The sequence below is a fragment of the Eumetopias jubatus genome, unplaced genomic scaffold, assembly GCF_037043125.1.
Source record: "Eumetopias jubatus isolate StellerSeaLion01/CBP00866 unplaced genomic scaffold, mEumJub1_p1.0 scaffold_4, whole genome shotgun sequence".
Lineage (NCBI taxonomy): Eukaryota > Metazoa > Chordata > Mammalia > Carnivora > Otariidae > Eumetopias > Eumetopias jubatus.
Genome location: NW_028274810.1, coordinates 56717788 through 56739651, shown reverse-complemented (window position 1 = coordinate 56739651; position 21864 = coordinate 56717788). Strand labels below are relative to the sequence as shown.

Here is a 21864-nt window from a genome sequence, read left to right as displayed (position 1 = left end):
GCAGACACTTAACAACTGAGCCACCCAGGTGCTCCTCTACCAACACCTCTTATTTTTAATAGTAGTCATCCTAATGGGAAGGAGGTGCCATCTCATTGTGGTTTTGATTTTCATTTCTCTGATGATTAGTGATGTTAAGCATCTTTACATAGGCTTGTTAGCCACTCATAGATTGTCTTTGGAAAAATGTCTATTCAAGTCCTTAGTCTATTTTTAAATTGAGTTATTTAATTTTTTTGTTGTTGAGTTATGGGATCTCTTTACATATTCTGGATATTAACTCCTTATCATGGTTACGATTTGCAAATATTTTCTCCCATTCCATAGGTTGCCTTTTCATTCTGTTGATTGTGTTCTTTGATGAACAAAAGTTTGTAAGTTGGAAGTAGTCTTATTTGTCTATTTTTGTTTTTGTTGCCTTTGGCGTCATATCCAGGAAATCATGGCCAAGTCTGAAGTCATGAAGCTTTTCCCATGTTTCCTTCTAGGAAGTTTATAGTTTCTGATAATATACTTTTTATTTATTTACTTACTTATTTTAGATGTGATTTTTTTGGAATAGCTTTGGTTCACAGCAAAATTGAACAGAAAGTACATAGAGTTTCTGTATATCTCCTGCTAACTCCCCTCTTCCCCAACCCCCCACCTTCACAGTTTCCCCCACTATCAACAAGTGGCACATTTGTTGTAATCAATTAGCCTACATTGACACATTATTATCACTCAAAGTCCATAATTTACATTAGGGTCCACTCATGGTGTTGTACATTCTGTGGGTTTTGACAAATGTATAATGGTATGTATCCACCATTATAGTACCATACAGAATAGTTTCCTGCCCTAAAAATTCTCTGTGCTCCACCTGTTCATCTCTCCTTTCCCCCAGGGAGTTAACTTTTAGCCAAGAAACTTTTGAACTGTTCAAAAGATACCACCATCCAAGTATTCAGTGTCCAAATTGCAGAACTATAAGATACCGCTCAGGTTTTTCACTCCCCTCGTTTAGTTGTCATTTGAAGTAGAAATTTCATCAGGATGATGCTCCCTTATTTTCAATAAGTCTTTATTTAAAAGAAAAACAAACTTCAAAAGCAAAATCTTTATATAAGAAGATTGCCACCTTTTTTACATTGTTTTAGAGCATGACTGTTTTTACGAGTTTCACAAGTACCACTTATCTGATCATTTAAAACTCCTGTGAGATGCTAAAGGCAGGCAAGATTATTTTCATTCGACTCATGACCAAACAGAGGCTGGACTAAGGTAAATGATTTGCCCAAGATTTCATGGCTAGAAAGTAGAGTCCAGGTACTTCACCAAGTTCTGTTGCTTCTTTCCACTGCACCAAGTAGCCTCCCATTTGACTTGGAAACGTGAATATGCCATCAGCCTGTTGCAGAAGTAAAGGCGATCTCTCCAGTAACTGGTTTCTTTGCTTAAGCCCTGTTTAAAATATCATGGAAGGGCCGCCTGGGTGGCTCAGTTGGTTAAGGGTCTGCCTTCGGCTCAGGTCATGATCCCAGGGTCCTGGGACTGAGCCCTGCGTGGGGCACCCTGCTCAGTGGGGAGTCTGCTTCTCCCTCTGCCATTCCCCCTGCTTGTGCTTGTGCTCGCTCTCTCTCTCTCTCTTTCTGTCAAATAAATTTCAAAAATTTTTAAAGAAAACCTGGACAGAGACTCATTAAATAATAAATAAATAAATAAAATATGGAATCTCACATGCTATGGGATGAAATGTTAAACCAGTTTTGCTATTGTTTAAAATTGTTCGAACAAAATTAATTATGTTTAAATCATGACAAATTGTGGAATTAGTGTTGATCTGTCTTCTAAAACGATTTAAAAAGTTTCATGGGGTTGGGGGGCACCTGGGTGGCTCAATTGTTAAGTGTCTGCCTTCGGCTCAGGTCATGATCCCAGTGGGGTCCTGGGGTCGAGCCCCGCATCGGGCTCCCTGCTCCGCGGGAAGCCTGCTTCTCCCTCTCCCACTCCCCCTGCTTCTGTTCCCTCTCTCACTGTGTCTCTTTCTCTGTCAAATAAATAAATAAATAAAATCTTAAAGAAAAAGTTTCATGGGATATTTCCTTATCATTATTTAAAGATTAAATGTACCATGCAACCTTATGCCTGTTACTTAAATTCTCATAACCTGTTTCCTCACTTTTAAAATAAAAATGATAATTTTAATAAGCACTGCAATGTAATTAAAGCTGGTTTATGTGGTATATTCAGGAGCTCTCCAACTGCAAGACGTAAAGAAGGAAAGTTTTGGCTGGTTAGGGAATAAAGCTTTTGCGCGCTAGGCATTAAGCTAAACATTTTAGTATGTTCTTTAGTTCTGCCTTCTCCAATTCCTAGGACAGGAAATGTTATCTTATTTTAAAGATGGGAATTTGAAGCTAAGTAACTTGGAGGAGGTCAAACAGGTACAATATGATCAATGGACTTTGAACAGTGGCACTTTCTGACTTCAGTATGTACCTTTTGGTGAAGATCTTTTTGACTCTGAACCGCTTGTATTTTTGTTCTGACTGAATCTGGCTTAACATACCTAAAAGATAATGTTCCTAATGAAGATGAAACGTGTTACTCAGAAAAGGTGTTCTTCTCAGTTTGATCTTGGAGCCTTTTCTTATAACTTAATTCTTAGGGAAAATATAACTCTATTAATTAGAAATTTTGGTTCACTTAACCTGTTTACTGACCAATTCAGATAATAAAGAATTTGTAAATTTTGGTTTCCATAATTTATTCATGTATTTATGCTGCACCTGCTCTGGGCCATGAACCCTGCCTATACAAAACAGGTAGTTTCTTCCTTCATGATAGTGGGGAAACATAACCAATAAACCATTAATGATGACTACACAAAATACTGTCAAATCTCAGCTAGAATTCTACTTCTTCCCTGAACCTTGCTCCGATGGTTATTGGAACTAATAGGTATATACAGGGCCCTAGGCAAACAAAGCCAGATGGTTTCCTAAGCAGGTATGCAGAGGGAAGTTTGCTTCCAAAGAATCAGTCACTTAACAGGACCTGGTAAACTTGGAAAATACCGTGTTATATTCCTTTTTCTATATTGTTCTACAGTTCTCTTTAATTATTGCAAACTGCCACTTTTTTCCCTTCCAGAAAATATAATTAAACACCTTAATGCTGTCAGTGTACTGCTGATTTCCTGATCTGTTGCCAGTGTGGAGCTTTGCTGAGCATCACTGCATGACTGGGTAATGACCAGGGAGCAAAATCAGCGTGACTCCAACACATTTCTCCCACACAATCACCATCATGAGCTTGCGACTTGGTGCTTTTATAGTGATTAAAGAACCATATTCTATGTTCTCCTGATATTTAAAATGTATGACAAATGACTGTAAAGAGTGTTGGTAAAATTGCATTTGGTTTTTCTCAGTGCTGTTTTCAAAATCAAAATGTTTTTCCTGGTTTCTCTCAAGACTTAGGAAAAATCTAGAGTCATTGATAATCAAATCGTTTTTTATACCTTGTTTTCAGTCATCTTGAGGATCCACAACAGCATTTGGAGCTTAGAGGGGGATCTCTCTTAAGTTGTGTTTTTTTTTTTTTTAAGATTTTTATTTATTTGACAGAGACACAGCGAGAGAGGGAACACAAGCAGGGGGAGTGGGAGAGGGAGGAGCAGCCTTCCCGCTGAGCAGGGAGCCCGATGCGGGGCTCGATCCCAGGACCCTGAGACTGTGACCTGAGCTGAAAGCAGACACTTAACGACTGAGCCACCCAGGCGCCCCTCTCTTAAGTTTTTAATATTTTTTTAATGTGAATTAGAGATCTTTATTAAAAAAAAAAAGTGATTCCTTGTCTGCACCCCAGAATTTAGATTTTGTAGATAAGACATGGAGCCGAGACAGGTGATTTTTCTACAGAACAACCTTAGGTGATCTGTGGACCACATTTTGGGAAACACTGGTTTGGGTGTGATGGTGTTCTTACAGAAAGCCTCTGTGGACATAATCCATCAAGACTGATCATGTGAGCCTTTATGTTTGAGCATAGGTGCAAATGTGATCATCCTCTCTAATTAGGGTAGATAAACTTTTCCTCTGTACTAACTTCATTTCTTATTTTAAGCCTAAAGGTGGTCAAGGAGCTTGTACTTTGTAGATAAACTATTTTCCAGTTGTGTGTCCCCCACTGAATGTTTGCCTTACCCCACATCCCTCGTTATCAGAGGGATTTGGCAGAGTGATTAGTTTTCTCACGGCATGAAATAAAGAAGGAGGAGCACCTGGGTGGCTCAGTCGTTAAGCGTCTGCCTTGGGCTCAGGTCATGATCCCAGGGTCCTGAGATCGAGCCCCACATCAGGCTCCCTACTCAGCGGGAAGCCCGCTTCTCCTTCTCCCACGCACCCTGCTTGTGTTCCTGTTCTCGCTCGCTCTCTCTGTCAAACAAATAAAATCTTTAAAAAAAATTTTTTTTAAAGAAATAAAGAAGGAATTGGGGTGAGATTGCTAACTTCAGTTTAGACTGGGCCTAATTGCCCCAATATCTGAGATTTAATAGTGAAACTAATCAATGAGGACTTGTGGATTCTGTTCCTGATTTTGCCATTAGTTTGTGATTAATCTCAGTGATCCTTGTATCCTTGTTTGTGGATGCTCTGGACTGGTTTCCTTCCCTCTCCAAACTGAATGTGATTCCTAAGCAGTTAAGTACCATATACAGAAGTTGAATCTTTGCTGTTATGTGACTGAAAGATCCCAGTCATATTGGGGATTTCTTATGCTTTTGATAGTACCTAATTCAACCCTTATTCTTTTATCTTTTAATTCACCGTCACTTACCTGCTTATTAGCAAGTAGCACAATGCCTGGCCCAGACCAAGCATTTCATATTTTTTTAGTGAATACATGAAGTCAGCTATTACTCCTTTCTTTGACTCTAGGAGTTCCTTTTTCTATGTCAGTTGGCACCTAAACCCAGTTTATATGTATTTCCTCTGGGGTGGATAGTAATGAGCTCCTAATGGTCGGGCTCCCACTCCTGCTCCCCTGAGCACTCCCACTAGGTGCAGATTCATTCTTGGACAATGCTCCAGGAGTTTCACCTGTCTTTGCTTATCAGTGGGAGTTCTGGGCTTACCTGCCCTTCCTTCTGGAGCGCCAGGCTGAACTCAGCAGCTTTCTGTTATTGATACCACAGACCAGCCCGTTCAAACTAAATTGTCATCTCTTCGTGCTTCGCTCCCTGTTCTGAGGCTCAGACCTTTGTTTCCTTGTTCCCTTCTCCTTGCCCTACTCCCTTTTCCCTCAGACGTCCGAACAGTTCACAGCCTTCTTGGTTTCGTCTACCAGTTGTTTCCTCCCATCACACACTAGCTTTACCTCTGTGTCCCCCCATCATTGCATTTGTCCTCCCTTGGTCTTTCAAAGTCCTCAGCTCTCCTCTTCAGGTCATCAGGTCATCAGGTCATCCTATGTGTACTGCTCCCAGATTAGACCTCCCAAGGCTGGGCTCTGGGGATTGCCTACGTGTGTTTCATGTCTCCCACCAAATCGTAAATTACAAAAGGACTAAGGCAGGTTTTAGACTCCCCTTCTGCCACTCTCCCAGATGTGAACACAGCAGGTGTTTTTATCTTCCTCGTGTGCCTTGTAAACACGTGGGATTTGGAGTGAGGCAGACCTGAATCTGAACCCCAGGTCCACCAATTACTAAATGCAAGTTTGTTTGGGTTTTTTTGCATACGGATTTGATTGGATTTTGATTCATCTAATGGGAAAATTTTAGATTTTCACTATTAGTTGAAACTTTTTTTTTCTTTCTGTATTATCTCTTAAGGAAATAGTCTTAATGATTCTTGTTCTAATTTCTGTTTAAAGATTTTATTGAGGGGTGCCTGGGTGGCTCAGTCGGTTGAGCTTCTGCCTTCAGCTCAGGTCATGATCCCAGGGTCCTGGGATGGAGCCCTGCTTGGGGCTCCCTGCTCAGTGGGGAGCCTGCTTCTCCCTCTGCCTGCCACTCCCCCTGCTTGTGCTCTGTCTCTCACTCTTGCTCTCTCTCATATGAATCAATAAAATCTTTAAAAATATTTTATTAATTTATTTGAGAGAGAGCCAGAGTGGGGAGGGGCAGAAGGGGAGTGAGAAGCAGACTCCCCGCTGAGCAGGGAACCCAATGCAGGACTCCATCCGAGGACCCTGAGATCATGACCTGAGCTGAATGCAGACACTTAACCGACTGAGCCACCCAAGCGCCCCTGATTCTTGTTCTAACTGACTGCCTGAATTTCTTCACTTAGATTTATGGCTGATTTTTCTTTTCATTCTTCTATTTAATGTGGATTGAATTTTTGTGAATGAAAGGAATGAAATGATTTGACGTACCTGGTTTTCTTAATTCTGTGAGTAATACTTTTTGTTTAATTCTGGCCCTGGCATTCACCTAAGATCATGGACTCCAGAGCTGGACTCCCTGGTTTTGAATCCTGGCTTTACCATTCACTAGTTGTGCAACTGTGCATTACCTATCTGATCTATGCCTCAGTTTCCTCATCTATAAAGTTGGAAGTAATACCCATCTCATGGAGTTTTCATAAAGAGTAAGTGAGTTAATAATGAAGTACTTAGAACAATATCTGTTATTATACTTAAGTGTAGTTCTCATGTTTGTGTGTTTCAATTATTAATTTCTATTTATAGATCCATATAATATTATCACATTTACATACTGGCCAAAGCATCTACAACATGTAAGAGGGAAGTTTGTTTATTTGTTGTTATGTAAGATATAGTTTCTTTATGTTGACTTATTTTTATTATTTGCTCTGTTTGGTCTGGACTTTCACGTGAGATTTGCTCCTTGCTACTGAAGTTCATATGCTGTTTTTTATGCTTAGTTACGATTTTTTTCATATGTTTTTACTTCTCAAATCTGCATGTACTTGCCAACTCATAGAGAATTTAAAAAGTTGGTAACTGCATAAGAAAATTAGATTAAGAGATGTTTATTATAGCCTGATTATTTAAAAGTGGGATCCTTGTATTTAATGTAAAGAAAATGTATTTAAATATTTTCTCTGTATTATCCTTTGTTACTTAAAAACAGACCAGATAACTAAATGTTTCTGAAACTGTATCAGGTTATTATTCTGGTGTGTTAAACATTTTCTATTAAAATACTGGGCAGTGACTTGAATTAAGTTTCTTTCTTGGGAGAAAGGCTCTGTTACTTAGCAACACCTGGCATCCTGTGATGATAGGAAAACACCCTGAGATCACACTAGAGAAATCTTACTGGCTTTCTTGGACTAGGAAAAGGCATTGTTGCTTTGATACAGAATTATGAGCAACTTGAGATTCCTTTCTTCAGGTAACACCGTCATGGGGCTAGAAAATCCGTGTTTAAAACAAGCATGACTGTTCAGCTGAGTAGAAAAGACTGTTCTCTCTCTCTCTAGTTATTCTAGGTTGATGTTCATTCAGGGAACTTAAAGCCTGGTGCCAAAGAACGGGGTTCCTGATATCCTAATCTGATTTGTATTTAGAAATGGAAGGGCATCTAGGTTATTTGGGATAGTAATGACTGCCACTTGACCAATACATTGTGAAAGTCAATGAAAATCAGTATAACGGTGGCTATTTATCACAAATATTTCCAGAAAAATACCAGTACTGGGGATAGTAAGATCCTGGATCATTGTAAACACTTGTAATATTTTGTTGCTGAAAGCTGGTACTTAACATAATTCATGTGGGTGTGTATGTGTGCTCCTGTACAGGAAACAAAGTGCGGGTTCTATTTTCTTAATTTCGGGGGAGAACCCCAATGGCTTCAAATAAAATAATACTCTTTACCCTACCTCTTTAACTGTATTTTTTGTGAAACTGAAAAAAAGATTTAAGAAAACCATTCTCCTTACACATTTTCTTCCCACTTATCCCCTTCCTCAGTTGGGGACGTGCCCTTTGCTCAGGCACTGGTTACCCTGGAAATGAGTCCCAGTCGCCCCCAAAGCAAATATCAGGCAGTGTGGGGTTCCCATGCGGCAGAGTCCCTCCGCCCGACACTGCAGAGCAGTTGGTGCTGACTCAGCCCGAGGAGCCCAACTACAAATTGCTCAGATTCTGAATTAACAAGCTGGCATGAGGTGTCTTGGTTTTTCAAAGATGAGGGTTCAGTTCTGCTTCCCCCACCCCCAGCCCCAGCCAAGACTAACTTTGTTTTCCTCCTCCCTTTTGAAAATCTAGCTCACCTTTTATTACAGCTTCAGAGTAGAAACAAGTAGTCATGGAAATGGCAGAAAACATCTGAGATAGGAGAGGGAGGGGGGCCACTTGGGAGGGTGGGAGCTAGAAGCAGAAAGGCTAAGACTGAGATCCTTAAGTAACCTATTATATAGTCAAAACATTTCTTATTTAATCCTGAGGCATGATCGTGGAGCCAGAGATACTCTACATATTCGATTAGTCTTGTGAAGGATGTATTTAAAGGCTGCCTTAAATTTTGGTATCTGTGAACTTGATTATGGTTGACTGTCACGATAACTATAGAAAAAAATGTTTGTATTGCATCGGAGATCAATCTGTTATTTACAGATCTAGCTGCCCCTGAGAATCGTCTAAGGACCTTGTTACAAAGAGAAACTTACCCCATTACTGAACTTCAATCCGTGTCATTGGCTCCGAATCTGAGCAGGCAGAGCCCAGTTATGATTCTGTTTCATAGGCTCTCAGGGTGATTTTTAGGTAGCCAACCTTGCAATTCTAAGGAGACTAGTCCTGGGAACCATTGTCTGAGCTCTTTTAGGGGGATCCTCTTATTATTTAAAATTCTACCAGTCTAAGAGATAGGTGTGATATGAAGAAGAAAGCACAGCACTTGGACTCAGCAGATGTGGCCCAAACACTGACCAGTCCACTAACGTGCAAATGGAGGTGTTCCCAAAGGTGGAGGGACCTGGCAAACTACGAGATGTTTCTTTCATGTAAGGAGGTATTATGAGGATTCTAAAGATAGTTTCTTTAACTGAGGGGAAAATCTGAATTAATTCTTATTCTTTAAAAATGTTATTGTATGGAGCACCTGGGTGGCTCCATTGGTTGGGCGTCTGCCTTCAGCTCAGGTCATGATCCGGGGGTCCTGGGATCAAGTCCTGCATTGGGCTCCCTGCTCAGCGGGGAATCTGCATCTCCCTCTGCCTCTGCCTCTCCCCCTGCTCATGCTCTCTCGAATGCTCGCTTTCTCTCTAATTAATAAATAAAATCTTTTTAAACAATTAAAATGTTATTGGAGAAATTGAACATGATTTGGTAGAGAAAGAATTTATATGTTAGAAGACTCTAGTTTCTAGCTATCAATTAGCTTCATAACCTTATACAAGATCTTCATTTCTTCAGTCTTTTTTATTTATAAAACGGAATCTGAGGGTGATGGTGGGGGTTTGCTATAAGAGAATGTAACTTTATATAGTTTCTTAGTTTGTTTTCCCTGAATTAAAAAGTCTATGATTCTGGGATATGCCCTTCTTATGGTTTCTGCCATCACTTGCTCGTCCCTGATTGCAATTCTCTGTTATTCCCGAATAAACCCATTTTTGCTGGTAATCTTAGTTTGTATAAATGGTATTGACCCATTGTTTTCCTCCCTGTTTGAAAATCTCTGTCACTACCTCCAGTTAATTGCTTCTGCCTGCTGATGGGACACTGTGATGTCCACCCACCACATTTCATCTATCCTCTCTCCCAGTGACAGATACCCACATTACCTCCACACTCCCCTGCTGTCTCCAGTAACATCCCCTTAAGACCTGTGTAAGAATTTATTAGGATATTTCCAAGAACAGAATTGCTGGTTTGTAGAATATGTATATGCTTAATTTGATTAAGTAGTGTCAGACTGCTCTCCAGAAGGATGCACAAGGATTCCTATGGTGTCTTCCTCATATCTCCACTAAGGTTTAATATAGCTTTCAGATATTTTAGTCTAATAGTGAAAACTGGTATCTCACTGTAACTTGCATTTCCATAATTACTAATGAACTTGAGCATTTCTTTGTATGTCTGTGAGACTTGAGTTTTGTATCTTTTGACCAGATTTCTATTGAGGTTGCTAACCTTTTTCTGCTTCTCTACATATTAATTCCCTGTTTGTTTTAAATATGCAATTATTTTTTTCCTGTTATATTTTCTGTCTTTCAGTTTAAGTCCAGAAAGTACCTTCTATTCTAGTTTGCCAACAGTTTGGGGTTTTAAAAAAAAAATCAATTCTCAAATGCTTTTCTCTATCTATTAACATAATTTTCCAGCTTTTCTGCTTTAATTTATCAATGTGATAATTTCCTTGAAAAAATTCCTGATATTTAACTCTCCTTGCATTCTTGGAATGTGCCCTTGTCCATAATATATTCTTAGGTTGAATCATATAAAATTGCTGTTTCTTATGTTAGAAAATGGTGAAATACTGGCTATATCATAGAGGTCAAATTAATATTTTCAATATGCTCTCAATTAAATTATTTAAAAAATAATTTTACATCTATGACCCTAAGTTAAATAAGACTATAATTTTCTTTTCTTGATTTGTCTCTATTTTTGGAAGGAGAATCAGGATTCTACCAGCCTCAAAATATGAAGTGGATACCCCCCGCCCCTGTGTTCTGGAACAGCTTACATGGATAAAATTCATTAACACTTGAAATCTGATAGAATTCAAATATAAAAATATCTAGAAGTGTGGGGGGGGGTTGTTCTTTTAAAGGGACTATCCTTGACTATCATTTCAGTTTTTTGTTGTTGTTGTTTTGTTTTTTAAGATTTTATTTATTTAGGGGCGCCTGGGTGGCTCAGTCGGTTAAGCGGCTGCCTTCGGCTCAGGTCATGATCCCAGGGTCCTGGGATCGAGCCCCATGTCCGGCTCCCTGCTCAGCAGAGAGCCTGCTTCTCCCTCTCCCTCTGCCTGCCACTCTGCCTACTTGTGCTCTCTATCTCTCTGTCAAATAAATAAATAAAATCTTAAAAAAAAGATTTTATTTATTTATTTGACAGAGACATGGTGAGGGAGGGAACACAAGCAGGGGGAGTAGAAGAGGGAGAAGCAGGCTTCCTGCAGAGCAAGGAGCCAGATGCAGGCCTCTATCCCAGGACCCTGGGATCATGACCTGAGCCGAAGGCAGACGCTTAACGACTGAGCCACCCAGGCGCCCCCATTTCAGTTTCTTTAATAATTACTAGTCTATTGCAGTTTTACATTTATTCTTACACTATATATGGCATTTTAAATTTTGAGAAATTCATCTGTCCTCTAGATTTTAAGGTGTGCCAGTATTTCATATCAATACACTATTTACAATCTTATTTTATAGATCTGTCTGTGGTTATTTCCCCTTTCTAGTTCACGAATTTATTTCTCTCATCTATTTTTTTCCCTGAGTAGTTTTTGCAGTGTCTGTCTTGTTAATGTTTTCAAATAACTGGGTTTTAACTTCATTGATCCTTGTTGTAGTGTTTTTGTTCTGTGGATTATTTGGTTTTGATTGATGGTGATGGTTCTATTTTCATTAATACTTGCCTTTATTTTACTGTTTTCTCTTTTTTCTTTGCATTTGCTAGGTAGCTCTTTTTCTAACCTCCTGGGTATAATGCTTATTATTGTTTAACTTTTTTCTTGTTTTCTGAAAAAATTATTCCAAATTGTAAATAGCCTTCTAAGTTCTCTTTAGCTGAATCCCTCAAGTTTAACATCTAAGTTTCATTTTTATTCAGTTGTTAGTACTGTATTTCTTAATTTCCTTTTTTATTTCCCTTTTAAACCTTGGGCTTTTCACTAACATTAATGTATTTCTAGACACCGTGGAATTTTAAAGTTATTCTTTGTCAATAATTCATAGTTTTTCATAGTTTCATTGCACTGTGTCCAAAGACATAGCCTGTATGATGTTGATTCTGTAAGAGTAGTTGATTCTTTTATGGCTCAACACACAGTCTGTTTCTGTGTTCTGTGCATGCCTCCACAGATGTGTGTATTTTCTGTCTGATATAGAGTTCTCTTATATCTATTACTTTGAGCTTATGGTGGTGGTAAAGTCTTCAGTATCTTTTTTAAACAATCTCTGTTTTATTATTTTCTGAGGGAGGCATGTTAAAATTTTTGTTCTAGCTTGTTTTCTTAGCCGTAGTGGCGTTCCTTAACTTTTTTACCCTGTAACTCCAACAAAGTGGATGAAAGCATTAAGTGGTCTGGTTGAATCTGGGAAAAGAGGTCTTATACCGAATGTCCTCTCAAGGCCCATCTCTGGGGGACCCCAGAGCACTCCTGCAAAATCCCCAGTTGGCATTTCTGTAAACCTTGTACTATGATTTCTTATCACCCACCCACCAACCCAAAGAATTTTCAGTTGGCAGCCAAGTGGGTGCTCACATTCTTCTCCTCGCTCTACCACCATATATGCTTCTCCACTTGCTAGTCCATCTACAGGATATTTCTCATAACTAAGTTCTATACCTTGTTTGAAACCCTTTGCAAATTCTGCTGCTTCCATGAAATCTCTTCTAGAAGTAACGGTTCTTAAAACTGTAAAAGCAGTTACGACTCATACAATTAATTTAGTATTTATTCAGTGACCAGCCCCTGTGGTGATTGGAATTTCTATTTAAGTAATTGTAGTTGTCTAATATTTATTGTATTTGTTTCTCTTATGCTGCTATGTAAGCATCTTGTAATGTGTGTCTTATAGGTCTCTATTTGTTAAAATACCCACATAGTGTCTTGTTCTTGGTAGTTGACCAAAAAAAACACTTTGAGCTTCTTTACTTCAGTGTTAATATGACTTTATTTTTTTCTATATAGAAGGCACTTTTGTTACATTGCAAGACCTGTATCTTACTGTACTTTGCTAAATGTATTATTATTAATAATAAGCTTTACCTATGAAAGTAAGATTCTTTTCAAAATCATATAAAGCAAACAGATTTATTCTTTCTAAAATAAGCAGCCATTTATATGGTTAATTCTTTTAAAGTATTTTTATGATTTTAAAATTTATCTACTCTCCTAAGGCAGTGTTTGTTAGGTCTGGAAAAGTGATACAATGGCTAGGTTGTTTTCCCCCCCCATCCCCCTTAACACTAATTATTTGAGTTCAGCTTTGAATTTGCAGGGTTCCCTATAAGGATAGTGGACCTAAGTCAAGCATTAGCCAAAGCGTAGAGTTCCAGGATAATCAAAATCTACCAACTGGTTATTCAACTGATAAGATGGTTGCATCATACCATAGTGGAAGGTGTCAGCCTTTGAGGCCCAGAAACACACCTGGCCTAAGCTAGTGCTTTGTGGGGGACAAGACATGATTAAAGCAGTATCATTCCCCACGCTGATCTGCCAGTGTGGTTTTGTTGCACATAATCAACACAAGTGAAGCACAACCAGCCAAATCCTAAAATAGGTAATTGAGACCAAAGCGTAGAGGTGGCAAGCAGAGACAAAAGATTGAATAAAAGATTTATAGAATACCTGTAAGCCATGAGCTAGCTATTAAGTCCTTTAACGTGTACTTTTACTTCATTTTCTCAACATCCATGAAGTGGGTATTACCATGCCCATTTTACACAGGAAGAAATGGAATTCCAAAGAATAAAATAATGTATTAATTATTGGACATTGAGTAAATGGTTGATTTGTGTATTGATTTCAGATCTGACAGCTAAACCAATATCCTCAATTCCCCTTGTTTTACTCACTTAACATAAAATATTCTTCTATACCATTTGTATAGTTTAAAGAAACGTAATTATTTAGAATTAATTGTTGATTTTTTTTTTTCCTATTGGAATGCAAGTCCATGAGAATAGGGACCATGTCTGTTTTGTTTCAGCATGACATCTCCAGGACCAAACACTCTCTTGGCACACAGCTGATGCTCAGTATATATTCTTTGTTTCCCACCCACCCCCCTCTGTTTTTGGAGGGGGGTAGGGAAGCCAGGGTTTCTACCACTTTGTGTTGACTGTCTTAGGTAACAAAATAATGCACAGAAAGTCTGGGCCAATGTGAACCTGAACAATCAGAGAAGGTTTTATTGGTAAAGTAAACTTTTTAAAGGGAGATGGAATAATTAACTGTAACCTACCTATACGTGAATGACTTCAACTACTTCATTCTCAAAAAAAGGACCATCATGGTAAGAATGGGGACATGCTGATGCCTTTGTAATGTAGATTTAAGTGCTCTATTTAAATTTTTTTAACCCCCCCTTTTTTTTTCAATAGAAAAAATCAGGCAAAGATATGCAGACCTGCCTGGAGAATTGCACATTATTGAGCTTGAAAAGGATAAGAATGGACTTGGACTCAGCCTTGCTGGTAATAAAGACCGGTCGCGCTTGAGCATATTTGTGGTGGGAATTAACCCAGAAGGACCTGCTGCCACGGATGGGCGAATGCGTATTGGAGATGAACTGTTGGAGGTGAGGGACATAGATTTTTAATTTCTCTTTTGGTCAGGTAAAGGGGTGAAAGGGAATAGTCCGCAGGAAAGTGAGGTGACGGTGAAGAATGTTACAAATTATATCTTCTTCAACTATTCAAAATCATTTTCCAAAGGAAGAACAGAAATCATATTGTCGCTTGCAAATGTTATTTGCTGCTTGAGTAGGACCTAATCTTGCAAAATAATTCAGGGACCCTTAAGTTAAAATCTCATGAAACCCTATTAAAAAGAATAGGATTTGTTTTTAACATAAATTCCAAAATGTTTAAAACTAAATTGTATACTAATCTATTAGTATTTTTCAAAATTCTCTTTAGTTTTAGAATAAACCATAAGTATGGCATTTGTTTTTGTTCTTGTTTAGTTTTTTGGGAAGGTGTTAGAACCAACAGAACTTTGTGAACTGGTTGATAAGGCTTGGTTACTATCTGTGAAGTTGGTGATGTGGGTTAAGACCACATTGATTCCTTATTTAGGAACAGGATAGAGGTAAGAGAGGCTAAGGAGATGCTGGTCCTTTGCTAATTACTTGCTAGATGATGTCATCAGTAATCTTATTTATTCGTATTTTCCTCAACTTAAAGTCAGGGTTTCTGTTCCGAGTTGATCTCACTTTGATGTTCATTTGCTGTTTGAGTTCATCATTCAGCTAACGTTGTTAGTGTCTCTTGGGACTGGACACGGAAAGAAAGATGAATACATCCAGTCCCTTCATTCAGAGAGCTCACAGCATAGAGGAAGGAAACAGACACGGAAAGGTTATTGCACTGCACAGTGAAGAATACAATAATCCGAAGCACAGCCGCGGCAGCTGATGCGTACTAAGTGTCGGGTACAGCCACCTCTTTTACTGGTGGGATCACGAAGTAAACAGTGGTGCTGGGATTCAGTATCCCCGGCAGTTCAGCTTTTTGGCCTCTGTTAACTGGTGTGCTCTGCAGCCTCTTGGATAAAACGTGCTAACACTTGGACATATGAAGGTCCAGAAATTACAGAGGCATTGAGTATCAGACCGCTCACTTAAAATGAGGGTTTCTGATTTTGCATTTTATGATTTCCTTGTCAGACTTTGACTCAGAATAGAATTCACAGTCACCCATAATCTGATTTGCTTAATAATAAATAACAGCCCAAACTGGTCAGACACCACTGCGAGCCGGTTAGCATCATGCCTCTCCCAAGCCTCAGTAGTTTCTCCCCATCTTTTTTATTTAATTTTTTTTAAAGATTTTTATTTATTTGACAGAGAGAGACACAGTGAAGTGAGAGAGGGAACACAAGCAGGGGGAGTGGGAGAGGGAGAAGCAGGCTTCCCACTGAGCAGGGAGCCTGATGCGGGGCCCAATCCCAGGACCCTGGGACCATGACCTGAGCCGAAGGCAGACGCTTAACAACTAAGCCACCCAGGTGCCCCTCTCCCCATCTTAAAGCTGTTTCCACAAAGAAGTCACTTCTGGAATTAGCTTCCTTGTTCTTTTGTAATACAGCATTATGAAAGGGACCCACCTTGGGTAGTAGCAGTGACCAGCATAATCATTAAATACATAAAACTCAAAGGCAGCAGTACGTATTAACCAATACAATTCATCACTTCAAGTTTATTTCCTTTGGTTGATGCTTGGAGACTTCTTCAGTGATGGTGGTGGTCATCGAGGTGAAAGTGAAAACTAATTTACTGAGCTTCACTGCTACTTTACCTATATGCTCCCACATTTGTATTCAGTATTCTTAAGAGACCTATCTGGTAAGTACGCATACTATCCCCATTTTATGGAAAAGAAAACTGCATCAGTCACTTGTCTGATATTACAGAACTAAGTTACTAAGTTTCAGTAAGAACCCAGGCTTGCAGGACTTAAAGATTCATGCTCTAACCACTGAAGTGTACTGTGTTCCCCGTGGTACATCAGCCGAACCCCATTTGTTTAGATCCATGAGAATCCTGATTTATGATGCTCTAGTCTTTAGGAAATCATGTATATGAAGTTACCATGTTGTGTTATATGGACCTAGACATGGATTTCCTGTATTGTGTGGTATATGAAAATGTTCCAAAGGCTGTAATTTAGAACATGAAGATTCTAGTTCTATTATATCTTACTAAGACTCAAGATGGAGTAATGGCCCATGAGATCTAGACCAACAGGAGCACCGGTATTTTATTTCTCTGCCTGACATTGTGTTAGATGTGGGTAACAAATGAGCAGGGGCTGCAGAGCAATGTGTTACAGTCCATACACAGAAGTCTTACTGGGTACAGGGCAGCAAGCACTGAACTTGGAAGAGCTGCTGTAACTTACCCCAGTTCTTTCAGTCATTAGTTGCATTTCGGAAGGGGCTTAATTAACACAGTGCCTTGCACATAGTTGACTGTTGATTAGATCACATTTCCTCCCTCCTAGACAGAAAATTTAGGTCTCTGTTTTCTAGGTGAGAGGCTGGAAGAGCTCTCTTGTCTGAAAAAGGATATTAACATCTTGCCACCCATCTACTCTTTTTTTTTTTTTACTTTCCAAATTTGACTCTTTTGTTGCTATTCAGCGACTTTATCTTCTTGCAGAGATGGAAAGAGCAAGAAGATCAAACATGGCAAGAAGTTGATCCTCCTCCACTCCCCATTGATTCTCTTGTCTAAAAAAAAAAAGATTGATAAATATATGTTGCAGCACACATTCTAGCCTTCCATGTCTTTAGCTAGTTACTTATCTTCTCTAACCCTCAGTTGCCATAAGTAATGAAAATTACATATTCAGCAACTATCTTGCTATGCATCTGTCACGTAGGAAGCAGTGTATGAACAAGGTGCTGATTTTACTTTGGTGAACAAAATCCATGGTACCTGTTCCCATAGAGCTTACAGTCTAGTAATTGTATAGCATTAACTTTAGAAGGTGTTCTGAGAACTAGTGAGAGAAGATGGGTCAAATTTTGCCATAGTATCTGGCACAAAGTAATACATTTCAGCTGATATTATTTGTAAAATAGTATTTTCATCTGGATTTGTGTGTTTGAGGTTTTTATAGTTTGTTTATATGACTACACTTGTCTCTTAAAGTGAGTCCCAAAGGGAAGCCGTCATCTTCCTCAATAGCTCTATGTCGCATCTTGAAAAACTGAGAGAACGGAAAAATGCACAGACTGGATTCTTAAGCAGTTATAACCCATCTTCTCATGTGACTTTTGGCTTTTTCCAAAGTTTTGGCAAATTTGGAGAAAATTTGTGTGGGAAACATTTCCCTCGTTTCTTTTTATAGCTGAGAAAAAATTTTAATCATTCCTCTCTGATATGTGAGGAATTTGTATATCGCATGATATCATATCCAATGTCCTTTTGAACTGAGAATAGGAAATTGATTTAATGATGAGTACCAGGAAAGCTACAAGCCCATGTTAAAATAGCTGTTCTTTGGATATTGCAGTGCGTTAGATTTTAGAAGGACACTGCATTGTGTGGGAGGCTTATATAGGGGGCTTTTGTTTGTTTATTTATTTATTTTAAAGATTTATTTATTTGACAGAGACACAGCGAGAGAGAACATAAGCAGGGGGAGAGGGAGAGGGAGAAGCAGGCTTCCCACAGAGCAGGGAGCCTGATGCAGGGCTCGATCCCAGGACCCCGGGATCACAACCTGAGCTGAAGGCAGACACTTAACGACTGAGCCACCCAGGCGCCCCTATAGGGGGCTTTTAGATTATACTTACTAGATTTCTGGGCTGGAGCAAATCTTGTATATTTACTTACCCACCCACACTCCATTTATTTTTGTGGCTTCTCTATGAGGTCAAGTTATCCGTGTCTTGATTGTTTTTACAGATCCACCATTTATTCCTATTATTTCTCAGGACTGCTTTGTTACTATTGTTATGTTCTTACTCTGCTCTGAGCCTCCTTTTATTCATTGTGGATCGGACTTATTTTCGGTCCTAAGAGGAGGCTAACTTATAGGACATAGAAAAGAGCTGGGTCGAACATGTACGGTGGCTTCTTCGACGTCAGAAGCTCTGCTTCCTCACGAGAGCCTGGCCGTGACTGATTTTCCGCACTCCACTGGCCAGCAGTTTTGTTGCTGTGGGACTGCATTGTTAATGGTGCTGGAGCAGCCAGCGAGTTCTGTCGATAGATGGCCCAGTTCATGTGTAAAAGAAATCTTAAATTAATCCCCCAGAAGACAATGTGATTAAATCTCAGCTTCCTTACCCTTTACTGCGATGCTGGTGTGGGGGCTTCTGAATTAATTTCAAAAGGCATTAGCATATAATTACCATGTAGACTGGAATGAGACTTGCACCAGAGTATTGGCCTTCCCTGAGCAATTAGTCCCAGAAAATACACAGGTCTGGGCATGGTGCTGTCATATGAATGTAGGATTTATTTATAATCTTCCCTACGGTGCAAGTGCAGGAAGAGCGAGTAGATACCGTTGCATGGGGAATTGGAGTGATTTGTCAGGTTACAGAAGCAGCTGGGGGCAGCACGAGCCGGTGCCAGTGATGGGGCTAGCATAGAGAGCTGAGTCTCTCTGCCCCCCACACCCTGCAAGATAGAGCCCGCGCATCCCCTTTGAAACATTGACCTGCAGAACAGCCAAACCTAAGTGTTGTTATTTTCCAAGTGTCTAATATGTTTACTTAAGAACCACTACAAATAAAAAGCACGAAGGCTTCCCGTATTTGCAGAGGGATGAAGACGTAGAACCACAGTTAAACTCAGATCTTACTGTCTCGTTATGTTTATTTTAGAAGAGAAAAAAGCCTGAAGCCATAAATTGTCAATGACTGGCCCAGATCCATGGAGCTGCATCAGGACAAAGCTCCTACCTCAGGGCTCTATACACCACCCAGTCTTAGCACCTACTCTTCACTCTCTGCTTCTTGCCAGTGAATTATTCCTGAAATCTTTTGGAAGACTTCAATGTGATTTAGAAGCGCAGGAGAGTAGTAAACAAGTCACTAGCTTTTGTGCATCCACAGATAAGATTCTTTCTAATTTTTAGTCAAAAGCATCTGTTATCTTAGATTGGCTCTTTTAGATTATTACCGTACATGGATGCAATTTTATAAAGTGTGCTTCTTGATGCAATAATTATGCCCTAAGAGACCTGAGGTAATAAATAGCCCATTGTGGAAACACTAGTTTGAGGAGCAGAAAGAAGACTAAAGGATTGGCAAAATTGCAATAAAATGATTTTCCCTAGTTTTATTAAGAGATACATATTTTATAATAGCTAAAAGTGCAAAAATAAATTGATCGACCCAATTTTTTATTGTGACAATGGCTTCATAAGTGTTAAAACATACTTGACATTTAAATAAGTAATGTATTATATGTCATGTCTCAAGGCACTTGTTAAAAAATGGTTGATTAAGCCTGACAAAAATAAATACTGTTAGCAGATCCTGAATATGACCTTCCCATATGCAAAGCTAAAGTGACCCCATTTGGGGACTCAAAAATAGTCGGCAGCCTAATTCACAACTCTGAAAGTCAACAGAAGAATGTGGTACTGGCTGAGGGGTCAGCCTCACACATAAAACAGTCATGGGGTCTCTGCTGTCTGTGTAACATTTTTCCTTTCTTCAAAGTGCAGCCCCCTGGTTATTCCGGCATATAATCAATAGCTATCTCTGTGTCTTGTTAAGTCATCTCTCATGCATTGTGTGATATCCAATGTGAGTTACAAAAAGATGTACTCATTAAGGGAACATTTGGGGGCTAGGGAAGCCATACTAGGAATTGAGCCTACACTGAATACTTACTATTTTCAAATCAGTGCTAAATTCTTTACATGCGTTCTCCTGACATTTACAACAAACCTATGAAAGTGGTGCTATTTTAATCCCCATTTTACAGATAAGGAAACTGAGCTGTGAAGGGGTAAAATCAACCTGCAAACACTACCTTTTCTGACTCTAAAGGCTATGCTCTTAAATTATTTCATTCTGGATTAATAATGATTCTAGCTTTGCGCAGTGGCAGTATCGTAGCCAGTGAGGTTTATCCGAGGTGCGATTATTGCTAATTGGATTAATAATGATTCTAAAAAGTAGTAGGTCGGGGCGACTGGCTGGCTCAGTCAGTAGAGCATGCCACTCTTAATCTCAGGGTCGTGAGCTCAAGCCCCACGTTGGGCATAGAGCTTACTTAAAAAGTAGCAAGTAAATTTGTCGTCATTTTGTAGTTTCGGTAGATCTCGATTAATGCAGTTAGTCTGGTACTAGTTCAAAATATCTGAGATAGTTTCTCACAATACAATACCCTGTTACTCTTGTTAATTGGATGCCACTTTGAATTCAATAAAAGAAGAATGCAATCAGTGAAATTATAGCTATCCCTCAAGAATCAAAGAAGAAAAGTAATCCTTTTTTGAGATTTTTCTTGCCCAATTTGAGAACTTCTCTGAACTTTGTATTTTAGGAGCTTTCCTCTTCAATACCATTGTAAAGTTAAGGTTTTATTTTCAGTCTGCAGGAAATACTTCGTAAAACCTAGCTCACATTGGGTGGCCCCATTCTTGTCTGTATTTCCTGCCATGAAGTCCTAGAGCTCTATTGCTGCCATTTTGGGTTTCTGTCCCTGGCTTGTTGGGGGAAGAGTTTTGAATTATTTAGTCACACTTCATTGTCTTTATACTGCTGAAATATTTAGGCTTGAAGTCTGTATTCTTACTGATTTTTTGGAGGAATGACAATCATTTAATTTTTATTGCAGTCCTCTATCACTCTACAAAAGCTTTATGTGGGATTGCTACAGTGAGCCACATTATCTTAAAATCAGAGATAAAGTGCATGAAAGACAAAGTGCCATGGAAGCAGAAAGTCAAAATGAGGATAATTGAAGAGAGATTACCGTGGAAAGAATATAAAAAGCAAGGATAGGAACGTATGCTGGGGGGAGAAAGTTGCCACTTGGAAAGAATAATTGGTTTTTAGCAAGACTCTCCTTCCTGCAGTTTTTTTCTTGGCATTTACGTGACATATTGGGGTAGTTCTTCAGGCCTCTGTTCCCTGCTTTTTCCAGTTTCTTCTCTGCTTCCTTTCAGTCCTACTCATTGCCATCATAACCATACTGGAATGCAGTCGAGAAAGTTATGCTTTTATTATTGTTTTAAGATATTATTATTAGAGCAAGAGGGGGGTGGGGGAGAGCAGAGGGAGAAGCAGGCTCCCCAATGAGCAGGGAGCCCAGCGCAGGGCTCGATCCCAGGACCCTGGAATCATGACCTGAGCTGAAGGCAGATGCTCAACCACCGAGCCACCCAGGTGCCCAAGATATGCTCTTAGATTATTGAGGTTTTCTTTCTATCATCTCAACATACCACTTATATCTGTATTTTGCTCCCTTTGCACAATGGAAATCTCTTGCAGTCACTATGCAATCTTAAGGCACGAAGCCTGAAAGA

The 21864-nt window shown here is 39.3% G+C and overlaps 1 protein-coding gene and 1 pseudogene across 5 annotated transcripts in view; both read left to right on the top strand.

Annotated features, from left to right (window-relative positions):
- The window catches only part of PATJ (PATJ crumbs cell polarity complex component), a 335447-nt gene that overhangs the window by 171500 nt on the left and 142083 nt on the right, over nt 1–21864 (top strand). For all 5 annotated transcript variants that reach the window (XM_028106828.2, XM_088022976.1, XM_088022975.1 and 2 more), the window contains one exon: nt 14245–14441. In XM_028106828.2, the coding sequence (XP_027962629.1) occupies nt 14245–14441 (197 nt within the window). The remainder of the gene's footprint in view (nt 1–14244; nt 14442–21864) is intronic.
- Nucleotides 20424–20490, top strand: LOC114212184 (U4 spliceosomal RNA; annotated as a pseudogene).